This window comes from Rhinoraja longicauda, chromosome 13 (assembly GCF_053455715.1).
Source record: "Rhinoraja longicauda isolate Sanriku21f chromosome 13, sRhiLon1.1, whole genome shotgun sequence".
Classification (NCBI taxonomy): domain Eukaryota; kingdom Metazoa; phylum Chordata; class Chondrichthyes; order Rajiformes; family Arhynchobatidae; genus Rhinoraja; species Rhinoraja longicauda.
In genome coordinates, this window is record NC_135965.1 from 690,936 (window position 1) to 703,476 (window position 12,541).

The 12,541-nt window shown below is 48.2% G+C and overlaps 1 protein-coding gene across 4 annotated transcripts in view; it reads left to right on the forward strand.

Moving 5' to 3' along the window:
- Nucleotides 1-654: 654 nt before the first annotated feature.
- lrrc34 (leucine rich repeat containing 34) overlaps nucleotides 655-12,541 on the forward strand; it is a 28,575-nt gene continuing 16,688 nt past the window's right edge. For all 4 annotated transcript variants that reach the window (XM_078409828.1, XM_078409829.1, XM_078409830.1 and 1 more), the window contains exons 1-4: nucleotides 655-770; nucleotides 1,902-2,026; nucleotides 4,866-4,930; nucleotides 5,544-5,627. In XM_078409828.1, the coding sequence (XP_078265954.1) occupies nucleotides 658-770; nucleotides 1,902-2,026; nucleotides 4,866-4,930; nucleotides 5,544-5,627 (387 nt within the window). In that variant the 5' untranslated portion in view covers nucleotides 655-657. The remainder of the gene's footprint in view (nucleotides 771-1,901; nucleotides 2,027-4,865; nucleotides 4,931-5,543; nucleotides 5,628-12,541) is intronic.

The following is a 12,541-nucleotide window of genomic DNA, read 5'->3' on the forward strand; positions in this document are numbered from 1 at the left end:
GAGGGGGTGAGGGAGGGGGTGAGGGAGGGGGGTGAGGGAGGGGGTGAGGGGGGTGAGGGAGGGGGTGAGAGAGATGGGCAGGAGGGGTGAGGGAGGGGGTGAGGGAGGGGGTGAGGGGGGTGAGGGAGGGGGTGAGAGAGATGGTCAGGGGGGTGAGGGAGGGGGTGAGGGAGGGGGTGGGAGGTTTTGAGAGAGATGGTCAGGGGGGGTGAGGGAGGGGGTGAGGGAGGGGATGAGGGAGGGGGTGAGGGAGATGGTCAGGGGGGGTGAGGGAGGGGGTGAGGGAGGGGGTGGGAGGTGGTGAGGGAGATGGTCGGGGGTGAGGGAGGGGGGAAGGTGAGGGGGTGAGGGAGGGGGTGAGAGGGGGTGAGGGGGTGAGGGAGGGGGTGAGAGAGATGGTCAGGGGGGGTGAGGGAGGGGGAGGTGAGGGGGAGGGGGTGAGGGAGGGGGTGAGGGAGATGGTCAGGGGGGGGTGAGGGAGATGGTCAGGGGGGGTGAGGGAGATGGTCAGGGGGGGTGAGGGAGATGGTCAGGGGGGGTGAGGGAGATGGTCAGGGGGGGGTGAGGGAGATGGTCAGGGGGGGAGGTGAGGGTGAGGGGTGTGATGGGATTATGGAGTGCCAACATTGTGTGTTGTGTGCTGTGTTTCAGTCCAGGATGAGCACTCCCAGTGGACTGAAGGCCTCCTACCTGGAAGCCTGCAACGAGCTGCAGATGACTGTCAACCCTTATGTGGAGTACATGGTAGAGCAGGCGACACAGTCCTCACGGTCAGTCCACCCACCACGCGGACACCACCGGGCCCCTCCCTCAGTAACACGGGCCCCCCCCCCAATACAACCCGGGCCCCTCCCTCAGTAACATGGGCCCCCCCCCCCAATACAACCCGGGCCCCTCCCTCAGTAACACGGGCCCCTCCCGCAGTACAACACGGACCCCTCCCTCAGTAACACGGGCCCCTCCCTCAGTAACACTGGCCCCTCCCTCAGTAACACGGGCCCCTCCCTCAGTAACACAGTAACACGGGCCCCTCCCTCAGTAACACAGTAACACTGGCCCCTCCCTCAGTAACACGGGCCCCTCCCTCAGTAACACAGTAACACGGGCCCCTCCTTCAGTAACACGGGCCCCTCCCTCAGTAACACAGTAACACGGGCCCCTCCTTCAGTAACACGGGCCCCTCCCTCAGTAACACAGTAAAACGGACCCCTCCCTCAGTAACACAGTAACACGGGCCCCTCCCTCAGTAACACGGGCCCCTCCCTCAGTAACACGCCCCCCCCCTCAATACAACATGGGCCCCTCCCTCAGTAGCACGGGCCCCTCCCTCAGTAACACGGGCCCCTCCCTCAGTAACACAGCCCCCCCCTCAATACAACACGGGCCCCTCCCTCAGTAACACGGCCCCCCCCCCTCAATACAACACGGGCCCCTCCCTCAGTAACACGGGCCCCTCCCTCAGTAACACGGGCCATCCCCAAGCACTTTCCCCTGCAACCGCAGGAGATGCCACACCTGTCCCTTTACCTCCCCTTTCAACTCCATCCAAGGACCCAAACAGTCTTTCCAGGTGAGACAGAGGTTCACCTGTACCTCCTCCAACCTCATCTATTGTATCCGCTGTTCCAGATGTCAACTTCTCTACATCAGCGAGACCAAACGCAGGCTCGCCGATCGTTTCACTCAACACCTTCGCTCAGTCCGCCTTAACCAACCTGATCTCCCGGTGGCTGAGCACTTCAACTCCCCCTCCCACTCCCAGTCTGACCTTTCTGTCCTGGGCCTCCTCCAGTGTCATAGTGAGGCCCACGCTGTATCACTCTATGATTCTATGACTCTATGACTGATGAGTTTTGGTCAGATGACCTTTCCTTGACCTGATCTATTCACCTCTCCTCTAGGTCCTTTTACGATGAGTTCACAGTGATACTCAATGGGAACTCGAGGCTGTATCCAGTGCAGAGAGTGACGGATGAGGATGCTGCAGTTCTGCTGTACTTCATGAAGCGTAACTGCTACATCACAGGTCCCTGCTTTCACATTACGTTTCAGTCTATTCCCTTTTGTGAAGTGGCTTCAGTGCTTAAGTCAGAGCAAAGAAATGAAAGAGAAAGTAAACAAACACTTCATTCTTCCATCTTCAGGGACCAGAGCACAACTTTCCAAAAGTAAATGTCAAAAAATGCTAGAAATCTGAAATAAAAACAGAAAATACTGGAAATATTTATTGTCAGGCAGCATCTGTAGAAGGAGAAACAGTTAAGGTTTCTGGTCAAAAACTCTAATCAGATCTGGAAACGTAGATGGAAATGGAGAAGGTTAAATTCAATATAGTGTCAAAGGTACACTACAAAGTGGGAGAAGAAATGATTTCTCATCTCCATCCTAAATAGTCAGTTTCTTATGTTGAGGTTGTAATGATAATGATAGAGTTTGAATTCACTCTGTCAAACCCATGAGAATTTGATCTGCTTATATGATATCATTTCTTATTCTTCTAAACTCATGCTTAACCTCTCCACATGTGAAAAACCTGCCTTCACGGAGCCAATGTGGTCAACATTCACTGCATCTGCCTCTCGCCCCTCATACTCTCCCACGTGTCTGCACCTTTCCCTTCCTGACCTGGCATCCAGTCCCCATTTCCATCTACGTTTCACTCATCTCCCACCCCTTCCTACTCTGAATCCATGCTGTTCCCCTAATCCATCCCCTTCCACCATGTCCCTCCCTCCATCTTTACATTCCACTCCTCTCTCACTCCTTATCTTGACACCCTTTTATTTCCATTTCATGTCTGTCATGATCCCCAGCTATCTGCCAATCCACCCCCCCCTCACCTGTATCCATCTATCACTTGTCAGTTTTTACCCCACTCCCAGCTTTCCCCCCTCTACTCAATCAGTCTGAAGAAGTGTCCTGACTTGAAACATTGTTGAATTGAATTGAATTGAATAAGTTTATTGGCCAAGTATGTACACATACAAGGAATGTGCCTTGGTGCTCCGCTCGCAAGTAACAACATGACATACAGTAATCAATTAAGAATAAAACATAAAACATTAAAACATTAAGAATAAAACATTATAGTTTAAACATGTGAATGAAATAAAATACCAGAGCAAAAGGAGGCTGCAGACTTTTCCCTCCACAGATGCTGCCTGACCTGCTGAGTTCTTCCAACAGTTTGCTTTTTGTTCAAGATTCACTGCATTCCCTTTATTGTAAATACACCCCCCTTTATGTTTGGAGAACAGCACTGTGCACAGTATTTCTGATCAAGTCTCAAGTTTCAGATGAAGTCCAAAGTTTCATATGAGATGTCATTGCAGGGAGGGCTTTGAATTAGAAAGAATTTCAATAAGCGCTACAAGGAACTGTAGATGTTGGAATCTTGAGCAAAACACAAAGTGCTGGAGGAACTCAGCAGGTCAGGCAGCATCTGTGGAGGGAGTAGGTGATGTTTTGAGTTACCTCCGCAGAAGACATTCAAAATGTTGTTTCAAATTATCTGCCGTTTGTTGTTTCCTGTCATTACTTTTAGCCTCACATTTTGGAGTCCCACACGTGTTAAAGCTGCCTTCTTCAGACAAGCCAAGCCGTGACACTTCCTGCAGAGGTGGCCCTCCATACTGTAGCCTGCATCTCAGGGTCCTCTCTCTGCACGGCCTGACCTCCCTCCAAAACCTTTACATTCTGAAACATCCTCATTGGATAGTGTTAGTGTGCGGGGATCGCTGGTCGGTGCGGACTCGATGGGACTCGGTGATCCAAGAAGAAAATAATTACTTTTGAATTAAGCCAGTTATCCTTTAATTTAGAGATACAACGTGGAAACAGGCCCTTCGTCCCACCGAGTCCGCACCGACCAGCGATCCCTGCACATTAACACTATCCTACACACACTAGGGACAAGTCACACTTATACCAAGCTAATTAGCCTTCAAACCTGCACGTCTTTGGAGTGTGGGAGGAAAAAGAAGATCTCTGAGAAAACCCACGTGGTCACAGGGAGAACGTACAAACTCTGTACAGAGTATTGAACCGAGATCTCTGGCGCTGCAAGCGCTGTAAGGCAGCAACTCTACTGCTGCGCCATCGTACCGCACAATATTAACCGTTCTTAATGAAAGAATATTAATCACACAATCAATCACCTTATTGTCATTTTAGCTTAATGTCAAACTATAATGTAGTTGAAATCCTCACCTGGAATAATTGACATAGAAACATAGAAAATAGGTGCAGGAGGAGGCCATTAGTGCCCTTCGAGCCATCCACTGTGATCATGGCTGATCATCCACAATCAGTAACCTGTGCCTGCTCTACCACTACACTAAGGAAGTGTACACTGACGAATCAGCTTTCTGAAAGTCATCTCCATCTCTGCTGCCCAAGTAGAGTTGCTGCCTTACAGTGAATGCAGCTTCGGAGACCCGGGTTCCATCCCGACTACGGGTGCTGTCTGTACGGAGTTTGTCCGTTCTCCCCGTGACCTGCGTGGGTTTTCTCCGAGATCTTTGGTTTCCTCCCACACTCCAAAGACGTACAGGTTTGTTGGTTAATTGGCTGGGTAAATGTTAAGAATGTCCCTAGTGGGTACAGGGCTCGTGGCTACCTCCTGTGGATTTATCTACTGCACTGCCAGGCTTGGCACTGTGGACCCGGGCAGTGGGGTCTTGCACGCCCTACTCTGGTCTGCTGAACGACATGGTTTTCGGTGCATTATTTTGATTCAATGATTAGAAATGAGAAGTGGGATAGGTCTGGATTCTCTTTCTGCCTTTTCCAAGGCAGAAGGAGGATTCTAGTGAAGTCGGAACAGAAAGAGAAAGCTTTTACAATTTTCACTTTCGATTCTTCAGGTCTTGATTTAAGATTTAATAAAATAACGAATTGTGGAGCAGAACAATTTGCAAAATTTCTACTGGTAAGTGAACAGTTACTGCGGGATTAGTTGTGGTTTGATGTGGGGTGTGTGGGGAGCATGTGAAATTGTGGCATTAAACTTTCATTGTTGTGACAACTGCAGATGCGGAAAATCTGAACCAAAAACAGACACGCAATAGATCAGGCAGCATTGTGGAGCGAGAAGATAGACACAAAGCTGGAGTAACTCAGCGGGACAGGCAGCATCTCTGCAGAGAAGGAATAGGTGACGTTTCCGGTCGAGACCCTTCTGTGAAGAGCGAAACAGTTAATGTTTCTGGTCTGAAAACTGATAAAGTGTGCAAACGAGAGAGAAAAAACGACAGTGCCAAAGTAAATCAGCTGGTCAGGCAATATCTCTGGCGAATACGGATAGGTGATGCTTCGGGTCGGGACCCGTCTTCGCACTGATTGTGGCAGGGAGGAAGAAAGCTGGGTGAGTGGAGGCATGATAAAGCATGGATACCAAGAAGGAAAGCAAGTTAGCGGTCATTTGTAGAGATGTGGTTGGGTGGTGGGAGGGTCTCTCTGATGTTTGTGTGGAGATGTATCTGATAACTTTCTGCTGTCTGTGGATGCAATTAATCTTTAACACAGAAATGTACATCTGCCAGGAAACCGAGGCACTCATTGACTTAAACCTGATGTGCAACGACATTGGCAGCAATGGAGCAGAATGGCTTGCCAAAGCCTTGCAGGTAACCAGCTCAATCTCAATCTCTTAGTCATATTTGAAATACTCCCACCCTTTCAGTCTTAAATCCAACAGAGGAAACTAAAAGCATGAGCAGTGAGTTGGCTATTGTTGATTGGGAAACCAGGGTAAAAGTGTGGCAGTGGGGAACGACTACCATTGCGAGAGTTGATTCATAGGATGCAGAGGTGATTCACTACGATAACAAAGACACAAGAAACTGCAGATGCTGGAATCTGGAGCAAAACACAAAATGCTGGAGGAACTGCAAGTCCGTCAGCATCAATGGAGGGAAATGGACAGACAGCATTTTGGGTGGGATCCTTTTCCATGGTTATGAATGGAATGGGCTCTCAGAGAACATGGTGGAGGCAGGTATAATTATAACATTTCAAAGACGGACAAATAGACGGATAGGAAAGGTTTGGATGAATATAGGCTTGGTGCAGGTGTGGGACCAGTTCATTTAGCTAATCCTAGTGGGGATCTCATTGAAACATACTGCAAAATGAAAGACCTAGATACAAATGGATGTGGAAAGAATGTTTTCAGCAATGGGAGAGTCTAATCTGAGAGCACAGCCTCAGAGTAAAAGAACCTGCCTGTAGAATGGAGATGAGAAGACATTTACTTTGCCAGAGTATGGTGAATCTGTGGAATTCATTGTCTCAGATGTCTGTGGAGGCCAAGACAAAGAAGTTTTTAACATGGAGATTGATAACTTCTTGATTAGTAAGTGTGGTGCTGGCTCGACGGGCCAAATGGCCTCCTCCTGCACCTAAGGGTGTCAAAGGTTACAGGGAGAAGACAGGAGAATGGGGTTGAGAGGGAAAAATAGACCAGCCAAGATTGAATGGGAGAGTAGACTCGATGGGCCGAATGTCCTAATTCTGCTCCTATGCTTCATTACGAGAGAATTTCAGTATAGGAGTAAAGAGGTTCTTCTGCAGTTGTATAGGGCCCTGGTAAGACCACATCTGGAGTATTGTGTACAGTTTTGGTCTCCTAATTTAAGGAAGGACATCCTTGTAATTGAGGCAGTGCAACGTAGGTTCACGAGATTGATCCCTGGGATGGCGGGACTGTCATATGAGGAAAGATTGAAAAGACTAGGCTTGTATTCACTGGAGTTTAGAATGAGAGAGGATCTTATAGAGACATATAATATTATAAAAGGACTGGACAAGCTAGATGCAGGAATAATGTTCCCAATGTTGGGGGAGTCCAGAACCAGGGGCCATAGTCTCAGAATAAAGGGGAGGCCATTTAAAACTGATGTGAGAAGAAACTTTTTCACCCAGAGAGTAGTGAATTTGTGGAATTCTGTGCCACAGAGGGCTGTGGAGGTCAAATCACTGGATGAATTTAGGCGAGATTTAGATAGAGCTCTAGGGGCTAGTGGAATCAAGGGATATGGGGAGAAGGCAGGCACGGGCTACTGATTATGGAAGATCAGCCATGATCACAATAAATGGCGGTGCTGGCTCGAAGGGCTGAATGGTCTCCTCCTGCACCTATTTTCTATGTTTCTATGTCTTGTATCTTATGTAACTTCACCAACATGGACGTGAAAGATACACCTGATCTATGTTATCCCACTCTCTCAATGACTCGAGGCAAATTACAGAGGGCCAATTAAGCTACAAACCTGCACTGCTTTGGGATGTGGGATTTGTTAATCTGCACTTCCTCTGTAACTGCCATGCTTTCACACTCTAACAGTCTACTACGCACTCTGGTACTTTTCTCTTTGCACTCGCGTGATGAGGGAGGGGCAGTGCCTGACAAGTGATAGGTGGATATGGATGAGGGGGAACCATGCAGGTGGTTGCATGATGGGTTGAGTAAATGACAGAGAGAAGATGTGAAAAGGAGACAAAGGGTGTCAGATAAGGAAAGGGGAGTGAAATACACCAGCCGGAGGGAGGGGTGTGGCTGGAAGGGGCCAAGATGAAGGGGAAAGAGGGGGCACAGAAAAGGATATATGAGACCTTGGGGAATGGGCGGGATGGGAGATGAGGTGTGCACCAGGAGGAGGGGGAGGGGAAAGGGAGGGTGAGGGTAGGGGTGTATTACATGAACTAGAAAATTCAATCTTCCATACTGTTGAGTTGTAAATTACCCAGGCAGATACGAGGTGCTATTCTTTCCGTTTGTGTGGCTTTGGTCTGGCAATGCAGAGGCCAAGGACAGAAAGGTCGGGATAGGAATGGAAATGGGCCAGGAACAGGAATGTCCAGCAGGCATTGTCGGACTGAGTGCAAGTGTTCGACAAATCGGTGGACCAGCTATGCTTGATCTGTGCGAGATCAGGAGGCTATGCCAGTAGCTCTACTAAATGCAATAGAGAAGGTTGAAAGAGGTGCATGTGAAACTCTATCTCACCTGGAAGGACGACTGGGGTTGCTAGATGGGAGAGAGAGAGCTCTAGGGACAGGTGTTACATCTGCGGTTATGGCAGTAAGTAGCAGGGTGTGAGGGTGGGAAGAGATGAGCAAACCAAGTTGTGGAGGGCTCGGTCTTTGCAGTAGGTGGAACAAGAAGGGTCTGGAAGATGTAACTGGTGTGCGATCACGTTGAAGGTGGTGGAAATGTTGCTGAATGAAGTTGGTGAGCTGGAAGATGAGGACCTGGAGCACTCTATCTTTGTTCCATCTCAAGCTCAGAGCTGCAGGACACGGAGGAGACACTGGTGAGGGCTCCATCCACAGCAGCAGGGAGGAATCCACCTTTGCTGAAGAGCCCGCAGATCTTGAATATCCAAGAGGGAAAAGTCTCATTTTGGAAGCAGATGTGATGGAGACGGAAACAATTGAGAGTAAGAGATGGCAAGAAGCAGGCTGGGAAGGGATGTTGTCAAGGCAGCAGTGGGAGTCGGTGGGTGTGTCATATCAACATCAGTTGATCGTCTGTGATGGAGAAACATCATGAATGGAGAGAGATGTGTGGGAGATATACTCGGAGAGAATTTGAGGGTCGGGTGAAAGTTAGTAGTAAAGTTGATGACATCAACGAGTTGTGTACAGGTGCAGGAGACAGCCCCAAAATAGGAGAAAGAGGTGGGGAATGTAAAACAACCAAAAACCACAGGCATAGTTGGGCTCGTTTGAGTGCCCGTGGCTACGCTATTGACTTGACGAAGGTGAGTGCAGTCTCAACTCCTCTCATCGCTCGACGACTGTATAATCTAACATTCCAGTCCGCCTTTGGGAACTTGTCAAAGTCCACATAGACAACGGCATCACCCTGTCCTCAACAAATCTTCTTTGTCTCCTCTTCAAAAGACTCAATCAAACTTGTGAGACACAAATGAACATGTGCAGAGCCATGCTGACTATTCCTCATCAGTCCTTGCCTTTCCAAGGCAGATTCTGGCAGATCCTATCTCTAAGAATCCTCTCCAGTACTTTCCCACTGATGCCAGGCTCAGTGACCTGCGGTCCTTGTTGCCCTTAAATAAAGACACAATATTTGCCACCTTTCATTTTCTGGTACCTCACCCGAGGTTAAAGTTGATGCAAATATCCCTGCAATTTCTTCCCTTGCTTTCCACTTTATTCGCCACAGGCATTCATCCATCTGAATATACTTGAAGACCACCAACATCCTTTTCTGCAATGGAGATTTGTTCCAATGCATCACTATTCATTTCGAGTCACATTCTAGAGTCATACAGCGTGGAAACTGGCCTTTCGGCCCAACTTGCCTATGCTGACCAACATGCCTCATCTACACTAGTCCCACCTGCCAGCATCTTCTTCTATAAATGGGGATATGTTCCAATGCATCAGTATTCATCCCGACAATTCCTCAGTTTGGCCTTTATTGCATGAAGATTTAAATACATGAGTAGAAACATTTTTCTCCAATTAAAAAGAGTATTTTATGCAGAATAAGACACAAAGTGCTGGGGTAACTCAGCACATCAGGCAGCATCTATAGAGAACGTGGATAGGTGATGTTTCTGGTCAGGACTCTTCTGGATATATTCTGAATGTTGTGTGCAGGTCTGGTCTTCCCACTGAGGATGTACTTGTAACAGAGGAAGTGTAGCAAAGCTCACCAGGTTGGTTCCTGTGTTGTATAAAGAAGACAGACCATACCTGTGAGGTTTATACCTTAGTATAAAGGACGATCCCATGGAAGTTTACAAAGGTCTAGAGGGTAATATTTTCCCTGGCTGGGTATCTAGAATGATGAGCCACTGTCCCTGAGGTTAATCCATTCAGGATAGAGGTGAGTTCTCCATTAGGTAAAACGTTTAGAATTCTCTGATCATGAGGGCTGAGGGACTCATTGGCTGAGTGCATTCAAGAGAGAGTTTGATAGATCAAGGGAGAGTGTAGGAAACTAGCACTGAAGTATAAAATCAGGCATGATTTGTTGAATGGCTGAGTAAGTATGAAGGGCCAAATGGCCTCCTCCTGCTCGTCTCTCTTATGGCCTTATGTTCAGACAGAAAGCAGATAACAAGTCTGCTACTGAAATGGAGATTGTTCCTGAAATCATCTAGGGGTGAATGCTGGAGACTGGCAAGCCTCAGTAACACAATGGGATGCATCAGCAGCAGTTTTATCAAGGGCCCAGACAATTACACTGTGGTTCAGTTACTGAACTAGTAACCAGTGTGCTGGCCTATTTATTATGAGCTTGAATCCCAAGATTGTAAATAATTACATTTATCACATCTAAAATGAAAAGCTAGTTCCAGGACCAGCATCTATGAACATCACAGGATTATTATAAAAGGTTCACTCGTCCCTACTGTTCTTCGAGGAGGATGTCTGCATTGGTACTCGCTCGGTCTGAGTGGATCCAAATCCCCCAGCGAGGTGTGATTGCCCTTTGATGTGACCCAGTAAACCACTCCCTCCAAGGGGCAAGTCGCAACGATACATATTAATCATGTGGATTCCAGTAAAGAGATAAATGCTAGTTCAATTGTGATAAACAAAGATTTAAAATAAACCCACTGACCCCCACAGCTATCTAGACTACACGTCCACCCTGCTTCCTGTAGAGACTATCCCCTACTCCCAATTCCTCTGTCTACGCCGCGACTGCGCCCAAGATGAGGTGTTCCATACCAGGACATCGGAGATGTCCTCATTCTTTAGGGAACAGGGGTTCCCCTCTTCCAGCACAGATGAAGCCCTCTCGGGTCTCCTCGATATCCCGCAGCTCCGCTCTTGCTCCCCCCTCCCCCCCCCAGTCTCAACAGGGACAGAATCCCCCTACTCTTCACCTTCCACCCCATCAGCCACCGCATGCAACACATAATCTGACATTTTTGTCACCTCCAACAGGATCCCACCACTAGCCACATCTTCCCATCTCCACCCCTTTCCGCTGAGTCCGTTCCCTCCGCAACTCCCTGGTCCACTCATCCCTTCCCACAGAAACCATCCCCTCCCCAGGTACCTTCCCCAGCAACCGCAGGAGATGCAACACCTGTCTCTTTATCTCCCCCCTCGACTCCATCCAAGGACCTTGACAGTCTTTTCAGGTGAGGCAGAGGTTCACCTGCACCTCCTCCAACCTCATCTACTGTATCTGCTGTTCCAGGTGTCAACTCCTGTATATTGTCGAGTCCAAGCGCAGGCTCGGCAATCGTTTCGCTGATCATCTCCGCTCAGTCTGCCTTAAACTACCTAATCTTCCGGTGGCTCAGCACTTTAACTCCCACTCCCATTCCCAATCTGACCTTTCAGTCCTGGCCTCCTCCACTGTCAGAGTGAGGCCCAGCGCAAATTGGAGGAACAGCACCTCATATTTCGCTTGGGTAGCTCACACCCCAGCGGTATGAACATTGACTTCTCTAACTTCGTAACCCTTGCTGTCCCTCTCCATCCGTCCCCCTTCCCAGTCGTAGTCTGACTGTCCTCATTTACATTTTATCTCTGTTGGTTTTTTGTTACCTTCTCCTGGCTAACAATGATCTATTCTACGTGTTCCTTGATTTGCATCTCCTTTGTCTCGTTTTGTGTAACCTGTTATTCATGATTTAATAACCTGTAACAAGCTGTCGGAAGAGGTAGTTGAGGCAGGGACTATCGCAATGTTTATGAAGCAATTAAACAGGCACATGGATAGGATAGGTTTAGAGGGATATGGGCCAAATACAGGCAAGTGGGACTAGTGTTGATGGGACAGGTGGGTTGGTGTGGGCAAGTTGGGCTGAAGGGCCTGTTTCAACACTGTACGACTCCATGACTCGAACTGCTTCATCGACGACTTTCCTTACATCATAATACGTGCATTCAGATTTGTTGATGATTCTGCCATTTTAATTGTATTCATCGCTTCATGAATAACGAGGCAGTCCATGGTTTCACATAGACTTCGACCCTTGGCATCTACCAGCGTTACAACGACTGAGTCTGTCACCATTAGCTTAGTTTATTATTGTCACGTGTACCAAAGTACAGTCAAAAGCTTTTGTTTGTGTGCCATCCAGTCGAAGAAAAGACTATACATGAATGCAATCAAGTTGTTCACAGTGCACAGATAAAGGGTACAACATTTGGGCAGCACGGTGGCGCAGCGGTAGAGTTGCTGCCTTACAGCGAATGCCGAAAACCCGTGTTCGATCCCGACTACGGACGCTGTCCGTACGGAGTTTGTACGTTCTCCCCGTGACATGTGTGGGTTTTCTCCGAGATCTTCAGTTTCCCCCCACACTCCAAAGACGTATAGGTATGTAGGTTAATTGGCTTGGTAAATGTACAAATTGTCCCTAGTGTGTGTAGGATAGTGTTAATGGGCGAGGATCGCTGGGCGGCGCGGACCAAATGGGCCTGTTTCCGCACTGTATCTCTAAACTAAACTAAATAAAATTTAGTGCAAAGGGGCATGTATCAAGTTTAAATGGGGATGCAAACAGCTCAAGTCAAAGGTTGAATGCTGGATCTCATCGAA